General features: G+C 37.8%; 2 protein-coding genes across 5 annotated transcripts in view; one reads left to right on the plus strand and one right to left on the minus strand.

Annotated features, from left to right (window-relative positions):
• Nucleotides 1-18,809, plus strand: part of LOC106868740 (uncharacterized) — an 86,377-nt gene that overhangs the window by 42,227 nt on the left and 25,341 nt on the right. For all 4 annotated transcript variants that reach the window (XM_089338360.1, XM_089338359.1, XM_089338358.1 and 1 more), the window contains 5 exons: nt 2,092-2,286; nt 8,080-8,151; nt 12,249-12,358; nt 15,580-15,687; nt 17,203-17,296. In XM_089338360.1, the coding sequence (XP_089194486.1) occupies nt 2,092-2,286; nt 8,080-8,151; nt 12,249-12,358; nt 15,580-15,687; nt 17,203-17,296 (579 nt within the window). The remainder of the gene's footprint in view (nt 1-2,091; nt 2,287-8,079; nt 8,152-12,248; nt 12,359-15,579; nt 15,688-17,202; nt 17,297-18,809) is intronic.
• The window catches only part of LOC106868738 (caspase-3), a 45,478-nt gene that overhangs the window by 18,983 nt on the left and 7,686 nt on the right, over nt 1-18,809 (minus strand). The gene's annotated exons all lie outside the window — the stretch shown is intronic.

Here is an 18,809-nt window from a genome sequence, read left to right on the forward strand (position 1 = left end):
CAGACATGGTCGGGGGAGGGGGTTATACAGTGATGATGTTTTGTTCACTTTCATAAACCTACCATGTTAAAATAGAATAGTATAGGAAAGAAATTATTTAAGTTTTCAAAGGGCTAGAATTATCCATCTCAGTAGAGGAAGAGCATACCATAGTTAATATCTTGGATATTAATTTAGATTTGAGTATGAGAGTATTCCAACAATACCATAAACCTAATGACAACCTCAGGTGTATCAACTTGAACAGTAATTATCCTAAAAGTATAACCAATTCCATAGACAATAACATCTCTATTTGCATTCAGTTATTAACCAAATTGAACACTGTTAACATTTTTGAAGAGGACTGGTGCCTAGCTACATTTTGGCATAAACAAAATGAGATTTGATCCAGTAGAAAAAGGTTTACATAAAAATTTGAGGCAACGTTATAGGAGAGTAAGTAACACCACCAATCAAGTTTAGATCTAAATAACATTTTTATTTTAAAAGCAAAATATATTTATCTTAGCTTCAGTGATAGAAGAGAGCATGAAGAATTTCATAGTTTTGTTTCCATGCAACAAAAATTTGTATAAAAAGTTGTGAGGTAAAATATCATGAAAAAAATATAAGTAAAGCAAAAAATTGGATTTAAGTATAATTAACTTTTTTATTTTAAAAACAAACTATATTTTAATTAAGCTTAAATGATAGAGCTCAATTCAAGGAATTTCATGGTATCAATCTCATGCAATGAAGTTTTAAAAGAAAAATGTTATGAGTGTTTGTTTCTCAAATTTAAGGGTGCTAATATAGTTTTATCCTTTTTTATGAATATAGTCCTCTGAGGGGACTTTTAATATATGTCGCTGGCGTCATTGAGATAAAAAATTAACAACAATGCTAACTAACACATTTGACACATTATTAATTAGTATAATAGCATAGCCTGGCAAAAATGTGGATTACATGGAAAAATGTGAGCAAGAGAAATAATATTCTTAGGATTATAATTACAAGACAAGTTATTACATCTGGTAAAGTACAGAACAAGAAAATTTTTACTTAAAATATTGCAGCTAACGATAAAGTTTGTATATAAAAATTATTTTATTTTAATTTACAAAGTAACATTATAATTAAAAAGGTACCATCGTTTTGTTAAAATATTGACACACTAGAATACTTAAAAAATGAGAGTCAGAGGTATCAATATAGCTAAAGTTTTATGCAAAGTAGAATAGTACATATGGTAGGCAAATTCATTATGTAAAAAATAGGCATTGGGTCAAGACTAAAAATGTGAAGACTTGGATATAACTTAGGAAATAACTCAAGCAAATTTTACTATGAATTTGTTGTTATAGGTAGATTTTACTGTAATAGATAACTAATCTTTGTATTATTCTATTTATTGTACTAACTAATTATGTACTACTATTACTTTTTATGATCTATTTTCAAATTTCTAATTATTAATAAATAATTTTTTTAATTAATTTTTTTTAAAGTGCAAAAAATATTTTGAGTTATTTTTAATTTTTAATAGAAGTAACAAGTTATAACAAATAGAAGTAATAACTTGTAATAAAATTTTTGGTTTTAATAAAAGCTAATATTTTCTAAATCTAAATATTTTTTTTTGAAACTTTATCCTTAGCTGCGATATTCTAAGTAAAAATTTTCTTGTTCTGTACTTTACCAGATATAATAAGTTGTCCTGAACTTTTCCAACTGTAAAAACTTGTCCTGTACTTTTCCAGGTTTATAATCTTAAGAATATTATTTCTCTTGCTTGCATTTTTCCATGTAATAACGTATGAGGAAATTCCTATTAAAGGACAAAGATAAATTCATCCAGATAAATATATAATATATAATATATATTTACACACACACACACTACATTTATATGAGTTTGATTGTCATGAGATGTGCTACTTCTGAATGTGTACATATCTGACTGGATTTGAACTACAAACTTTTATTTCTAAACCAAGAGTATACAGCCAAGAATAAGATAACTGATGACGATCATTGATGAAATGGATTGAAATAATTGGGAAAATTATAATCTTAGTTTTTTTTAAAATTTTTTACTTCTTCTAGTAAAAGGTAAATTGGTACCACATAAGCTGTCCGAGTCATTTCCTCTTCTAAGAATGGTCTGTGAGAAAGAAAAAAAGGTAATGTTTGCTGGTGATTCCTCTGAACATTCATCTGAATTTGAGCCTCAAGACATCTTAGATTTCCTGACCGATTCCAAAAATTTTGATGTCAGTTTGTCAGAGTCGTTTACACCTGGTATGTATTTTTTTAAATGAAATATTTTTCATTGGTATTTATCTTTCCTTTGATATTTTACTTGTTTCAGTCATTGACCGTGGCCATGCTGGAACACCGCTTTTTATCTGGTACTTATTCTATTGGTCTCTCTCTTTTGCTGAACCACTAAGTTACTAGGATGTAAACAAACACTAGCTGGTAGTGGTGGGGAACAAACACAATCGCAAAAACACTCACACACTCTCTCTCTTTCTGTCTCTCTCTGTCTCTGTCTCTCTCTCTCTCACACACGCACATACATGAGTTCAAATTCCCCTGAGGCCAACTTTGCCTTTCATCCTTTTGGGGTTGATAAATTAAGGACCAGTTACATACTGGGGTCGATGTAATCGACTGGTCCCCTCTCCAAAAATGTCAGGTCTTGTGCCTCCAGTAGAAAGGATTATAATTATTATCATTATTATTATTATTATTATTATTATTATTATTATTATCATTTTTTTTTAAGCAGCAAGCTGGCAGAATCACTAGCATGCTGGGCAAAATGCTTAGAAGCATTTCATCCATCTTTACATTCTGAGTTCAAATTCCACTGAGGTCAACTTTGCCTTTCATCCTTTCAGGGTCGATAAAATAAGTACCAGTTGAGTACTGGGGTCGATGTAATCAACTGCCCCCACTTCCCCCAAATTTCAGGCCTTTTGCCTAGTGTAGAAATAATTGTTATTATTATTATAAATGCAGTGAACTAGTAGAATCATTAGCAGCATTTTTCTGTCTTTATGTTCTGAGTTCAAATTTTGCTGAGGCTGACTTTGCTTTTCATTCTTTCAGGGTCGATAAAATAAATACCAGCTGAGTACTGGGGTCAATGTAATTGATTTATCCCCTCCCCGAAATTGCTGGCTTTTTGCCAAAATTTGAAAAGAATATATATTAGTATAGTGTTGTTGTTGTTGGCACTCTGTCGCTTACGACGTCGAGGGTTCCAATTGATCCGATTAATGGAACAGCCTGCTCGTGAAATTAACGTGCAAGTGGCTGAGCACTCCACAGACATGTGTACTCTTAATGTAGTTCTCGGGGATATTCAGCATGACACGGTGTGACAAGGCTGACCCTTTGAATTACAGGCACAACAGATACAGAAAGTAAGAGTGAGAGAAAGTTGTGGTGAAAGTGTACAGCAGGGTTCGCCACCATCCCCTGCAGGAGCCTTGTGGAGCTTTAGGTGTTTTCGCTCAATAAACACTCACAACGCCCGGTCTGGGAATCGAAACCGCGATCTTGTGACCACGAGTCTGCTGCCCTAACCACTGGGCCATTATGCTTCCACTAGTATAGTGTTAACTATATGCTAATACAATATTAACCAGGTCAGTTGAATATTTTATGCTAACGAATCTGGGAAACTGTTGTCTAAGACTTTTTATGATAAATACAAAGAATGCCTAAGATATTTTTCTATTGTATAGTTGATGAACAAGCCATGTTTATGGATGGTATGTCATATTTATATTGAATTAATGATAACTTTTTTTATAATTTCATATTTATTTAATATAGTAAAGGGAGACTTATCTAATTAAAATTTTTTTTTTAGTTAATTTAAAACCAATTTAGGAATATTGAGTGAAACCTAGTAACCAGTTGATCTACAAACTGGACCTCATCTCATTGAGGGGTGCCAGTGTGCAATAATGTTGTAGAGAAGAAGGCCCCAAAATGGCACACATTCTTTCCTGATGACCCCATAAGCTTATGGGATTATTGTCTTTAGACAAAGGTGATATAATCAATGTTTAAATGCCTTTGGTCACAGATCTGCTCAAGTATGGCTGACCTGTATCTAGACCACAACATCATTTATATTTCTAATATCCTTGAGAAAAGTAAGAAGATTATGAAGAGAAACAGCATAGTTTCTCCTCATAAATTTGTACTCTTGTGATTAAGAAATACATTTTAACAGATTCCAGTTGAGCAATGTAAGTGACATTTTGATATTTTCTTCAGAATTTTATTTGATTTTCATTTTTATTTTAAATCTTAATCAGAGTTTCAATGAACAAATGTAGAATAATATTTATGTTCAAATTATGCAATAGAAGCAGCTCTATAGTAAAACCTTTAGTAATATAACATACGTAATGTCTGTGTGTAGTTGAAAAGCCAGAAAATAGTTTTTCGTCCAGGTAAAACTCCCTTATAGACATATTGCATTAAAAATACAGACTTCAGAACTAGACAAAAAAAAAAAAATCACACTAGAAGTGACCATGAGAGTGACAAATACTTATTTCACTATGGTTGCAGCTTCTCAATGTCATGTACTCATGTCACTTCTGAAAGGAAATAAAATCAGCTAATCTTGAGATATATAGAGATAGGATATCAGCTATACACTAGTTTGTGAAAGCACCACATGTTGTTGGCACTCCGTCGCTTACGACGTTGAGGGTTCCAATTGATTCGATCAACAGAACAGCCTGCTCGTGAAATTAACGTGCAAGTGGCTGAGCACTCCACAGACACGTGTACCCTTAACATAGTTCTCGGGGATATTCAGCGTGACACAGTGTGACAAGGCTGACCCTTTGAATTACAGGAACAACAAAAACAGGAAGTAAGAGTGAGAGAAAGTTGTGGTGGAAGAGTACAGCAGGGTTCGCCATCATCCCCTGCCGGACCCTTGTGGAGCTTTAGGTGTTTTCACTCAATAAACACTCACAACGCCTGGTCTGGGAATCAAAACCGCGATCCTATGACCGCGAGTCCGCTGCCCTAACCACTGGGCCATTGCGTCTCTACGAAAGCACCACATAAGCAGAATAAAATTCAAATTATGCAATAAAAGCAGCTCTATAGTTGTTATGCATCAGCTTGCTAGTTCTGGTAGGGTTGGGCAAGCATAATGCCAGAGGATCATTGCAGTATAGGAAATAGAGAAATCCTCATCATTTAACATCTTCCTTCGATACTGGCTTGGGTTGGACAGTTTGGCAGAAGCTGGGAAATCAGAACACTGCACCAAGCTCTACTGTTTTCTTCGGAATGGTTTCTATGGCTGGATGCCCTTCCTAGTGCCACCCACTTTACAGAGTGTACTGGGTGCTTTGTATGTGGCACCAACAGCAGTGAGGTTACCAAGTAACTTGCAAGACCAGTAGGACTAAGGGACATGGTTCTATGCCAGATGGTGAGAATAAATAGAGGGACAGAAACAAGTGTCTTGCAGTAAGAGAAAAGGAGAGAGAGAGGAAAAAGAAAAAGAGAGGAGAGAGAGAGAGAGAGATAAGATAGTGAAAATGTGATCAAGTGCACACTCAAGTTACAGGGAGAAGCATTTAGTAAAATAGAACAGTAAAGTAGATAGGGTGAGTGGTTGGGTAAGTTCACGAGGTTGTGAAAAGAGAGTGGGAGATGAAGGAGAGATGGGAATGTTGTGAGTGAACACAGGTGGAAGTAGAGGGTGTTAAGAAGATATTGATGCGACAACCGAAAATACAATTAGCATCATATCCCTATCTCCCGGGCTGGGTTTTGAACCCATACTCTGGTCAGTTGGGGACAATGGTATTTCCTTTGTCTCGTCGGCGACCACAGCTATTTTTAGCGTAGCTGCCCCCTTTCCGGTCACCGAAAGTTCAGCAGGACAGGAATTGGCGGGAAGCAGTCGGCCGAAGCAGTGAGCAGAGAATTTTGGCCAGTGGAGTTCTGGCAGCCAGCAGAGGCAATCGAGCGGTAGCAGCCAGCCGAGGCAGTTGGGTTGTGGCAGCCAGCCGGAGCGGTTGGGAGACAGCAGTTTGCCCGTTGAGATGGGGCCAGTCGAGTGAGATGGAGATGAAGAATAAGTCTGACAGACAGAAAGCTATGGTCAGCAGAAACGCATAGAGTCCCAGAGAGATGAAGCAGTTGTACAGAGATGAAGATGAAGAATTATAAGTCTGACAGAGAGAAAGTTATGGTCAGCAGAAACGCATAGAGTCCCAGAGAGAGAGAGAGAGGGACAGAGAGACGGAATTGTAGTGGCAGACTGCCTTGGTCAGTGGAAGTAGCAGACCTGAAGGAAACGAACTTCGTTGTGGTAAATGCTTTTATATTATTTTAGAGAAAAAGAACTCTGAGTTGTTAACTGTGTTGTTGTTAAATGCTTCTAAAAGAAAGGAAAAGAAAAGAAATACAAAAGAAAGAAGCAGAAGAACTTTGTTGTCAAATGAAACTTGAGACACAAACTTTGGGATGTAAAAATGATTGAAAAGCTTGTAATTGTTTGGAAACTTTGTCAACGTTATTGAACTGTCATGCCATGTATTGGAATTGTTATTATGTAATGCTCTATTTTAATGTTTTAAATGTATTCTGTGATGTTATGTATGTAAAAAGAAAAGGTTACCCAATGCATGGTCTTCGTGTTGTTTCTTCCTCCCCGTCCTATTTGCCTGTGTTGTTCTTCGTTACGTGCTCCAGCCGGGGCTTTATTATCGCGGTCAGGTGACCAACAGACGAATTTGCTAGCTCACTGAGTGTTGAACGTTCGCACGTGCGCGAGTCCCCTCTTCGGTGTTAAGGAGGTGCTTCGCGTGCGGGCGTTCGTAACAATATGTTATCAGGAAAGAAATTTGATAAGGGCATGTAAGGGACGACCGTGCGAACTCATAAAAGGAGATATGGTGACGAATGGAAGAACAGAGGACTCCTTTTATTTAAACGCGTCACACGGTCGAACATACAATAATATATCAAAGATGATATACATGATATGTTATGCTACGATAACATAGACGACCAGTAATGAAAGACCACAACCGTATAAGATGAATAACAGATATATTTATTGTAGTGTTAAAGATGTATGTCTGTGTGAGAGTGTGAATGCGACATATAAGAACATAATCAAAGACAGGCCGTCGTACAAAGAAAAGTGTGTATGTGAGTGATACATGTGTGTATGTGAAATATTACAGCAGAGAAAGAGTCAATGACACGTGAGCAATTATACCAGATCTTGGGTACACAATAAGAAAAGTTCTGTATGTGAAAGTGAGGGAGGCTGAGTTTGGCAGAGCTGATCACTAGTTGTGATGTCGAGGCATCGATGCCTAGCCGTGATTCTTGTTATACAGATGTTCGTCGCTGGCTGTGGTTCTCTTGTCTGTTTGTTTACTGTGGTGAAGCTAAGTCACCTAACAGAATCGAAGAGAGAGATGGGCCGCGGAGTTTGGTTTGGTGTACATAGTAAATCGTGTTGACGCTGGTAGCGTAGAGGCTGCTTGGTATTAATCGTGTTGGTCATGATGATGATGCTGGATAGTAGTAGTAGACTCTTATTGCTGATGTGGCGACGGCGGAGGTCATCGTGGCTGGACGAAGCTGCTGAAGTGGTCGCTGGCTGCTGCTGCTGTCGTGTGGTACACGGAACAGTTCTCAAAGAGAAACTGGACCGAGACGAATTTGGCTGCCGAGTTAAAGCTATTTATAACAAACTATTGGCTCACCAGATGGTAGAAATATACTCTATCACGTGACCTTACTAGGGGCCGTGATTGGTCAGTTTGCGTTCTGGCGGGAACGGTTCGAAGAAGTTGCCGATTCGAATAATGATCAGTCACGTGATGGACAAGGAATGGGTTCTCTACTACGCTCGCATTTATTTATATTTAAATGAGAAGATTGTATGTAATGGCGATAGTAGTTTGTATCTAATGGCGGGAGGTAGTTTCACTACAGGCATATCGAATAGAAATTGATATTAGAGAAAAATTCCTACAACTCAAAAGACTAATAAATGATCTCCTTTGTTATTTCCAGAGAAGACAGCTTATATTGCATCAGCAGACCCTTTGGCCAAGAGATTTTACCAGCTCATGTGCATCCGTGACAGTATGTTAGGTTTCATTTTCATTCCTCTATATTATGTTGTTTAGCTCTAGGTCAGACATGACCAAACAGACATTCTTCATTTCATTTCTTTATTGGTTTCATTTGCGATAATTGGACTATGGCCATGCTGGGACACTACATTTAAGGGTTTAGTAAATCATGTCGGACCCATTTTTCTCAGTCTAGCAGTTACTTCATGAGAAAAAAAAAGACACAGATACAAACAGTATAATACAAAAACCCATATACACACACGAAAGACACATACCTAAGGTGGAATGAAGAAAGAAAATAGAGAAATAGACAAGTAGATAAATGAAAAATATGAGAAAGAAGAAAAAAACTAAATAAAGGACACAGGTACAAACATTATAGTAAGCAAACCCATATACACATACACAAAACAAGCATACAAAACACATAGACATGCACACACACACACACACACACACATACATGCACACATGCATGCACATACACAGAGATACAGATGCAAAAGCATGCACAGAGAAGGATGCACACTATAGAAAGACAGAATGGACTAAATAGAACGGGAGAAGACACGTGGTATGGAGAGTTACTGAAGAGGTCACAGGATGTGTGATGAAATATTCAAGATAAAGGATACAAAAATAAGAATAATAATAAAGCTGAAGTGAAGAAGTGCGTGGGTATATTTGGCAAAAAAAGTTGTGCATGTGTTTATTTGGCAAAAGAAATAATAAAATGACCATCCTAAAATAAAGAAATAAAAATATTTGTTAGAAAAACTAATGTAGTTTTATTGAATTTGGTGCATATATTCTTATATACATATAGGAGAAAGCTGTTTGATAAACCTGCCATCAATGAGTCCTTGGGTATTGTGGATATGCTTGTTGGTCTCCCCCTCAACAACTCCCCCCAGGCATAGTAGTCCAGGGGGTTTAAATCAGTACAGCAAGGTCAGATGTTAGTGATAACATGGTCATGAAAATTTTTGACCATCCACCCCGTTGTCATGCAGGCTGTGTGAGAGGGGGCAGAGTCTTGCTGGGACACAAAAGGCCTCCCCTGATCAACTCTTTCGATCTAGCGTTTGACAACCATCTCCATTGTCTCAATGTAAGCTGCCACATTGACCCTAACACCTTCCAGGGAAAAAGTGAGGAGGCATGACATGGCCCTCATTGCTTACAATACCCAAGACAATCTCAAATGATAGGAACTTGGTGTGCATAGCAGTGGGGGGTTTTTGTGAGTTGGCACAGAGCCATCTGCCATTTCCGCTGCTCACTTTTTGATCTGAGAATGTCGGGCTCCTCTGGGGCTTGAGTTTGTTCAGCAAACAAACACTCCAACCAAATCACATGGTTCTCCTAGGTCTAATTGGACATGACAGGCTGTTTATGCTTGTGCTTTCCTGATCTTGATGTGATCTTGGATGAGCAGTTCAGAAACAGACATCAAGATCAGGAAGGCACAAGCATGGACAGCCTGTCACAAACTAAAGAAGTCACGGAACTCTAAATTGCCCAGGCAAACCAAAATCAAGCTGTTAGTTGCAACTGTCAAATCAGTGCTATTATACAGCAATGAAACATGGACACTGACATACTATCAAATGGGCTAAATGTGACATGGCAGCAATATATGTCAAATGAATGCCTTTGTGGAGACCTGCCAAAGGCTAGGGAGAAGATCAGGCAAAAACAGCTGTGACTATCTGGTCACTGTGTGTGCCACCCTGAACTCTCAGCATCTAAATTAGTCTTGTGGAACCCACTTCATGGTGATATAAGAAGAAGAAAATGTCACACTTACATTGACAACTTGAGTGCAGACACTAACCTGGAATGGATTCAAAACCTCAAGGCAGTGATGATGGGCCAAGAAGTGTGGCAGGTGGACTTTGTTGCTGTCGACCAGGTTGGAACCCAGCCGTAATAATGATAATAATTGGACATGAAGTGCCTTCTTCTCATAACAGAGAATTTGTACTTGACGTCTTCGTGCACCATGCGTCTAATCATTAAATCTGATACAAGAAGACAATTGGCAATGGCCCTCATTTACTTGCCAGGATTCTCGTTGATGATGCCATGGACAAACTCAAATGTTTTACAATGTCTGACCCTTAAGGATATTTTTTTCCCTTTTGGACTCAGAAGACACATTCCTGCCAAACACCAGAAGCTCTTTTCTTATGTTAAACATAAAGGGCTTGACAACATTCAAGTAGTTTGCAATCTCCAAAGGACTTTGGTTGGTGGCTAAGGCCAAAAGAATGGCAAGCCTTTTTGTCACTTGCATTAAATTTGAAGCTTCCCTGTAGGAACTAAAGAAATAGTGTATATTTAATTAAAATCTGAGCCATATGTGGTTCTTAAATTTTTTTTTCTCAAATAGTTGATGCACCCTGGTAGACCCAGGAAGACCTGGGATGAGGTGATGAAGCACGACCTTCGAATATTAGGCCTCACCGAGGCAATGACTTGTGACCGAGACCTTTGGAAATATGCTGTGCATGAGAAGATTTGGCAAGCCAAGTGAGATCAAAATCCAAGGCCTCTGCCAGGGATGTAGCCAGCCCACTTATGCGTACCTATCTTTCATTGGACACTAAACTCCTCTTGCGAAGACCTGTTGGGGCAAATGAAATCGAAATGGTGATGGCACCTGTACTAGTGGAGCATTAAGAGCTCCATCCGAGCATAATTGTTGCCAGAGTAGCCGTCTGGCTTCCGTGCCAGTGGCACATGAATAGCACCATCAGTTGTCAAGCGAAGTTGGGGGGACAAACACAGACATACAAACATATACACACACATACATACATATATACGACGGGCTTCTTTCAGTTTCCGTCTACCAAATCCACTCACAAGGCTTTGGTCGGCCCGAGGCTATAGTAGAAGACACTTGCCCAAGGTGCCACGCAGTGGGACTGAACCCGAAACCATGTGGCTGGTAAGCAAGTTACTTACCACACAGCCACTCCTGCACCTATGTACACACATGCATGCGTGCACCCCACCTACACCCCCCACCCACACACACATAGATGAAGCATCTACTTTTATGTTGATGGATTTTATATGGCTATCTACTATTGATGTTACTAAGCCCTTCCTATTCCAAAGAAAGCAATATTTCATCATGCCCAAACACGATTATGTTGACAGTGGGAAATAAAGAATGCTGCTTGCATGGGCATGTAATATATTTTATTAATGAATTAATAAACATCATCATGTGCAATATAAATCTGCAGTGCCATTTTGATTAAAATACCAGCAACTTCAAAGCAGAACCTCTCACTACAGTTCGCCTTCATTTAACATCTGTGACTATCACTTATTCCCACTCCATTTCTTGTTTCATTTTTCCTTTACCAGTGTAACCTACATGAAATCAATTGCGCTTTATCAAATGTAAGATGTGTGTGTGTGTGTGTGTGTGTGTGTGTATATATATATATATATATATATATATATATATATATAAATTCAGAAGAGTGGTACAACAAGGTACCAATATTTACTGGAAACTAGCAATCGATACAATTACGACGCTATTGTATAGCTTCACTGTGTATATACTGGCAAAAATGTGTGTGTGCAACAAACATGAAAAATTTGTCTTACCTCTAGGAAGAACATTCGATAAATGGACAACCCAGAATCGGATAATGCAGTACCTAGGTTTCACACTCTTCAAATATGTTTCACAACATAAATTTGATCAGTCTTCATCAGCTGCATTTACCTAGACAATATTTCAAATGTTGCCACATCAATGCCAAGTATACTCGCCTGAACGCGTAGCCGTTAACAGAACTGAGAACAGTGAAGAAGTTATTTTGCTGGAAATGAATACATTTGTATTGAAATACTTTTCATTGATATATATATAGTCATTGGTATGTTGTCTGGCTACATGTGAATATTCATGTATATGTGTATACCTGTTAAGATGTATATATGATTTTAGTCAACATGGGCGTATTTTAGATGTGACAAATCTTAGTAAGATATGATATATATCTCAGTAAAATGAAGCAGTGTTCAGTCAAATGTGACAGATGTAAGTCAAATGTGATAGTCTTCTGCTTCCAGATGTTCGTCCTCTTCCAATTATACTCAACAATTTAGAAAAAAAAAAATTTGAACTGCACCAGTATTCCATATATATAAGAATGTTTGAAATCTTTATGGAAACTTTGAAGGTAGGTAAGGTACCAAGCAAGTGTGATGTATTTTATTAGATTTTTTTGTCAGGCAAGTGTTTTGATCTGAGCCAATGTCTTCAAACTGAAATGACAACTGCAGGGAAGATACATGTCAACCTTTCAAAAACATACTTAACACTTGACGCCAACCTGCCTGAGACACTGTAGTACAAACATCTTGTTTGCAAGAGTCCTGAATTAAAATCTATCAGAACTTAATGTTAATTTATGATCCAAACACCAGTTAATAAATAACACTGTGTAACATGATTTTTGTCCTTGGGTAGCAACTGTTATTTCCTGTTTGCTTACCCTTAGAAAACATGAAAAATAGTTAGTATTTCTTTCAAACTTTGCTTTTGTTACAATATTTATTCAAATCCTAAAGAATTACTCCCAACGCATGGTTGTGATGCTCCACCACTACTCCTGCTCATGATCAGAGATGCACATATTGTCAGCCACTGAGGGACATACTCAAATGATTAAGGTCAAACAACTGACAAGCAAATCTGTGGTATTGAGCAGAATATTTGCTATAACAATATTTCTGCTTCAGCAACCCAGCACTGGCTCTGTCTGAGATGTAATGGAAAATTGATGTCCAGGTTACAAAGTTTGAAAAGAACAGTAATTTTCTTTGATTTCTAGATAGAAGCAAATAAGAAATGACACTTACTGACCAAAGACAATAAATAGTAAAAATTTTGTTGCACAGTGCAATGATAAAGTTATTTTACTCAATTCTTCATTATTTTATGAATTAATTGAAGTAAAGACAGAATATTTCAACAGAGTATTTCAGTATGATAACAAAAGAGATTGTTGCCGGTGCCCCTGGACTGGCTCTTGTGCGGGTGGCACATAAAAGACACCATTTCGAGCGTGGCCGTTTTCGTGCGGGTGACACGTAAAAGCATCCACTACACTCTCTGAGTGGTTGGCATTAGGAAGGGCATCCAGCTGTAGAAACTCTGCCAAATTAGATTGGAGCCTGGTGTTGCCATCCGGTTTCACCAGTCCTCAGTCAAATCGTCCAACCCATGCTAGCATGGAAGGCGGACGTTAAACGATGATGATGATGAGGATGATTTGTTAATTGTTATATGGTGACAAAATTCTTGTCACTGAAACTGCAGCCTGGTTACTGACACCCTATTACAAACGATAACTGTATAAGTGAAGCTAAATAGACTTTGCATATTTCTGAATTATTAATTGTTATTTATCCAAGGCAAAGCTGAAACTGTTTAGAATAAGTAGTAATGTTGCTGTTGTTGTTGTTGTTGTTGTTCCCTCCATGCAATCACTACTGCTTGGGAAGAGCCTGAAAAACCTCAGAATGGGCCAATTGGGTGCAGCTCTTTGGATGCTGACGATTTGGTATGGCTGACTGGACATTCAAATTGGTTAGGTAACCATACTTTTAGATTCTGGAAGTAAACACACATGCACACACTCATGCATACATGCATACAATGCAAGATTATAATAATTAGGGCTATTAAGGAAAAGAAACAGGCATGGAAGGATGGGAAGAACGGTGTAGCAGGGAACTGTATCAGATTGCCAGAAGGGAAGCCAGGAGACAGGTTTACTTAGCCAGAGGGGAAGCAGATAAGAAAAAATTTGCCAATGTTCTGTCATGAGGACCAAAGACTTGAAGTGTTTTGTGTTGCAAGACAGTGTGTGAGAGAGAATTGTGATGTCATAGGAGAGAAATGTGTCTGCATGGATGATGGCTCACATGCATTTAATGAAGCTGCAAAGAGAGGGACTTGAAGATGCCACTATGAAAGGTTGCTAAATGAAGAGAATGAATGGGAGAGAGTCTGCCAAATGTCAACCCAACAGAGGGACCAGCTATTCAAATTGACAGTACCTTGGTAGATAAAGCAGTTAAGGGTATGAAGACAGGGAAATCCCCTGGCTTGTCAGGAATCACTGCAGAGATGCTTAAAATATCTGGCGGTGTCAGCTATAGTTTAGTCACATGTATAGTCAATCAGGTGATACACGAAGGATTCATATCCACTGATTGGTGTAGCAGCACCATAGTCAACTGCTACAAAGGTAAAGCTGAAGACTTAGATAGAAATAATTACAGAGGTATCAAGTTGTTGGATCAGGTAATGAAAGCCGCGGAGAGGGTCATAGCCCAACTAATTAGGAAGATAGTTAGTTTAGATGATATGCAGTTTGGGTTTGTGCCAGGGGAAAAGCACTACTGATGCTATATTTCTGGTAAGACAACTGCAGGAGAAATACCTAGCCAAAGATAAACTTCTGTACTTGGCTTTTGTTAACTTGGAGAGAGCCTTTGACAGGATCCACCAAAGATCAGTCCTCAGCCCCCTCTTGTTCATCATATTTCTCCAGGCAATAACAGAGGAATTCAAGAAAGGATGCCCCTGGGAGCTTCTCTATGCTGATGACCTTGCTCTAATAGCTGAGTCACTATCAGATTGAGAACCTTTCTCCAATCTTCTGCCTTCCATCCAGCATGATCGCATGCCCAGCATAGATGTTTTCTCTTCATAACAACAGTCAATAAATGTTTACACATTGGCTTTCTGGCAGGTCTGCCAGCTTCAAGGATCCTTCGTCAGACAGTTGAAGATGAAAAATTTACACCAGTTGAAAGTCAGATCTCTCTGATAATCTTTGCTGGTTTTCTCTGGATCCTTCATTCTATTTCTTATTGAAACCTTATCATTATAAGGTGTTGTCTTGTGTCATCTTCCACATTGTCCTTGATGCAGTGTTGCTTGTTTGCCAGTGTCTTCAGCTCTCTTCACAATTTCACTAACAGTTGACTTTGCCACATTCATTTTTTTCAGCAATCTGTCTGGTATTAAGACCAACCTTTTTTCTAAGAGCTACATTTCCTGAATTGCTTTCTGAATGTGATATCCATCAGGAATTTCAAGGTTAATAATGAACACATGCAAAAACAACAATATAGGACATGCTCTTGTGTAGCACGGAAGGAAAGGAATGCTAGAGCAAAGCCACAACTGACTAGATGCCAGATGTCATGACTACATTATTTTGAACGAAAACAACAAAAACTTCATTAATTTAGTCAGAGATTATGATATATTCTGAAAAAGTCGCAAAAAATTTGATCCTGTCCAGTTTAATTTGCAAACTACTGTATTTATAAATTGTCTTTATTTTTATTGACATTAAAATTATATTTGTATTATTTTTCTTAGAATAACCGAAGAGTGGAAGTTTTGGAGTTGATTGAAAACCAAATCGATAATGAACGAGCGATTCTCATTGCCAAAATGTTACAAAAGAATATTACTATTTTCAGTCTGGTCTGTTCCATTTAAATTGTTTATTTCTCAACATAACCACAACCACAAAAGCAACAGTAGCTCTCAGCACTTTTCATTACACCCTTGCTCTTTACTCTTTCACCAGTGTCAAAATGTTTTGCTTACTATTCAAACATATCTTTTATCTTGTTTCTGTCGTTAGACTGCAGTCATGCTGGAGCACTACCTTGAGGAATTTTAGTTGAACTAATCAACCTACTCTTTTACTTGTTTCAGTCATTTGACTGCAGCCATGCTGGGGCACTGCCTTTTTAGTCGAGTAAATCGACCCCAGGACTTATTCTTTGGAAGCCTAGTACTTATGCTATCAGTCTCTTTTGCCAAACTGCTAAGTTACAGGGACATAAACACACCACCATTGGTTGTCAAGCGATGCTGGGGGGATAGACACACAAACACATGCACACACATACATACATATATATACACATATACTACGGGCTTCTTTCAGTTTCCGTCTACCAAATCCACTCACAAGGCTTTGGTCAGCCCCAGGCTATAGTAGAAGAAACTTGCCCAAGGTGCCATGCAGTGGGACTGAACCCAGAACCATGTAGTCAGTAAGCAAGCTACTTACCACACAGCCACTCCTGCGCCTCAGTACTTATCTTTATTTTGAAGCCTGATACTTATTTGAATGGTCTCCTTTGCCAAACCACTAAGTTACACGGATGTAAGCAATGTGAAGGGGACAAACAAAGACACACACACACACACATGCACACACACAATGAGCTTCTTTCAGTTTACCAAATTCACTCACAAGATTTTGGTTGGCTCAAGGCTATAGTAGAAGATGCTTGCCCAAGGTGCCATGCAGTGGGACTGAACCTAGGACCATGTAATCGGGAAACAAACTTCTTACCACACAGCCATGCCTACACCTATATTTTAAATAAAATATCAGTTAATATACACATAAGAGAAAGGCGGTAAGGTAGCAGAGTCATTATTACGTTGGGTAAAATGCTTAGCAGTATTGTCCATGTTCAGATTCCACTGAAGTCAACTTTGCCTTTCGTTCTTTTGGGGTCAATAAAATCAGTACCAGTTGCACACTGGGGTCGATGTAAATCACCTCCGAAATTGCTGGCCTTATGCTAAAATTTGAAATCACATTTTTGAACGGTGACAAATTGAAACAGGTAAATACGTTAATGAGCCTGGACTTATTAAATTTACCTTGTATAATAGGTGCAATTATGGCTATGTGGTTAAAAAGCTTGCTTCCCAACCACATGATTTTGGGTTCAGTCTTGTTGCATGGCACCTTGGGCAAGCATCTTCTGTTACAATCCCATGCTGACCAAAGAGAGAGACAGAAAGAGACATGGACTGGCAAACATACAGACTACATCATAAAATGCTATAGTTTACATTTAAACTTTATGCAAATACTATATTAGATATATATAGATACTGTCTTGTTGGTGACTTTCCTTTACGATATTTTCATACAAGCTGTGTGGGTTTTTTTTTGTTTTTTTTTCAAAGAACTTATCAAGAAACTGTATTGGTATGGAAGGGATCTCAGCTCTCTCAGACGTTCTGGATTCTTCTTACTCTGTGACATGTCTATATCTATCAGGTAAGTAATATAATATGACTTTTAGAACTGAGATTCACAGAGAGGTTTGATTTGTTTAATCCTCTGGCTGTATAATACAAAAATACCTTCTTGTTTTAAAAAGGTTCACATTTAAAGTGAAACCTTCCTTCATAATTTTCTGTAAGAATCTTTTTGTTTTTAAGTTATCTTCCAAACACTGACGAGTGTGGCTGTGTGGTATATAACTTTGCTTGGAAGCTGGCAATGGTTGGTGACAGGAAGGGCATCTGGTCATAGTAAATAAAGACTGTGTGACCCATGCAAGCATGAAAAAGCAAACGTTAAAACAATGATGCCAGTTTCATGATCATTTGCAAAATGAATTTGAGCACAACAGTGCATTTTATTAGAAATATAATTATGAAAGGGTTAAATTATTTATTTTATCTCATTTTTTAAACACCCAGAAATGTTGAAATTGTGTTTGAAGTAGGTGACCTTTGTTTTTAAATATTACGATCAGTCAACAGCAATTGAAAATGGAACAGTTTATCTTTTATTTATTGAGCTATTTTAATTTGTTTATTCATTTGCATTTTAGCACGACCTATTTTTTAGCAAAGCCAAATATTATCGACGTACTTACTTCTCTGTTTATTTATGTCTATTTATTCATTTTGTGGCGGCTCAGACCGGGCGTTGTGAGTGTTTATTGAGCGAAAACACCTAAAGTTCCACGAGGTCCCGGCAGCAGGTGGTGGTGACCCCTGCTATACTCTTTCACCACAACTTTCTCTCACTCTTTCTTCCTGTTTCTGTTGTACCTATATTTCAAAGGACCAGCCTTGTCACACTGAATATCCCCGAGAACTACGTTAAGGGTACACGTGTCTGTGGAGTGCTCAGCCACTTGCACATTAATTTCACGAGCAGGCTGTTCCGTTGATCGGATCAACTGGAACCCTCGTTGTCGTAAGCGACGGAGTGCCAACAAACAATTTATTCGTTTTATTTCACCTCTTTAGTTTATTTTATATATTTATATATTGGTTTGTTAGATGAAATTGTGTAACAAAATTTTTATTTATTTATTTATTTGTCTTTGGTTACTAAGTGTTATTTCTTATTCGCTTCTATCTGGATATCAAAGGAAATTACTACTGTCCCCTTCAAACTTTGCTTTCATGTCCCAGACATCAATGTTTTAAAAACTGACCTATTTTCCATTAAATTTCAGACAGATTTCAGCAAGTTGTTGCTGAAGCAGAAATATTGTCATTGCTTGTTAGTTGTTTGACCTTAATCACTTGAGCATGATGACATTTAGTGGCTGACAATAAAGGCAAAGTCAACGTAGACACACAAAATAACTGATGACTTTGATTAGCCAAAGCACCATGGTTTACAGATTCGTACGAAAAATTTCACACTAGCTTAGCGATAAATATATTTACATTTATATATATACATATTCGTTTATTTGTTTCAGTCATTTGACTGTGGCCATGCTGGTGCATCGCCTCTAGTCGAACAAACTAACCTCAAGACTTAT

The sequence above is a fragment of the Octopus bimaculoides genome, chromosome 20, assembly GCF_046866305.1.
Source record: "Octopus bimaculoides isolate indiv1 chromosome 20, ASM4686630v1, whole genome shotgun sequence".
NCBI lineage: Eukaryota > Metazoa > Mollusca > Cephalopoda > Octopoda > Octopodidae > Octopus > Octopus bimaculoides.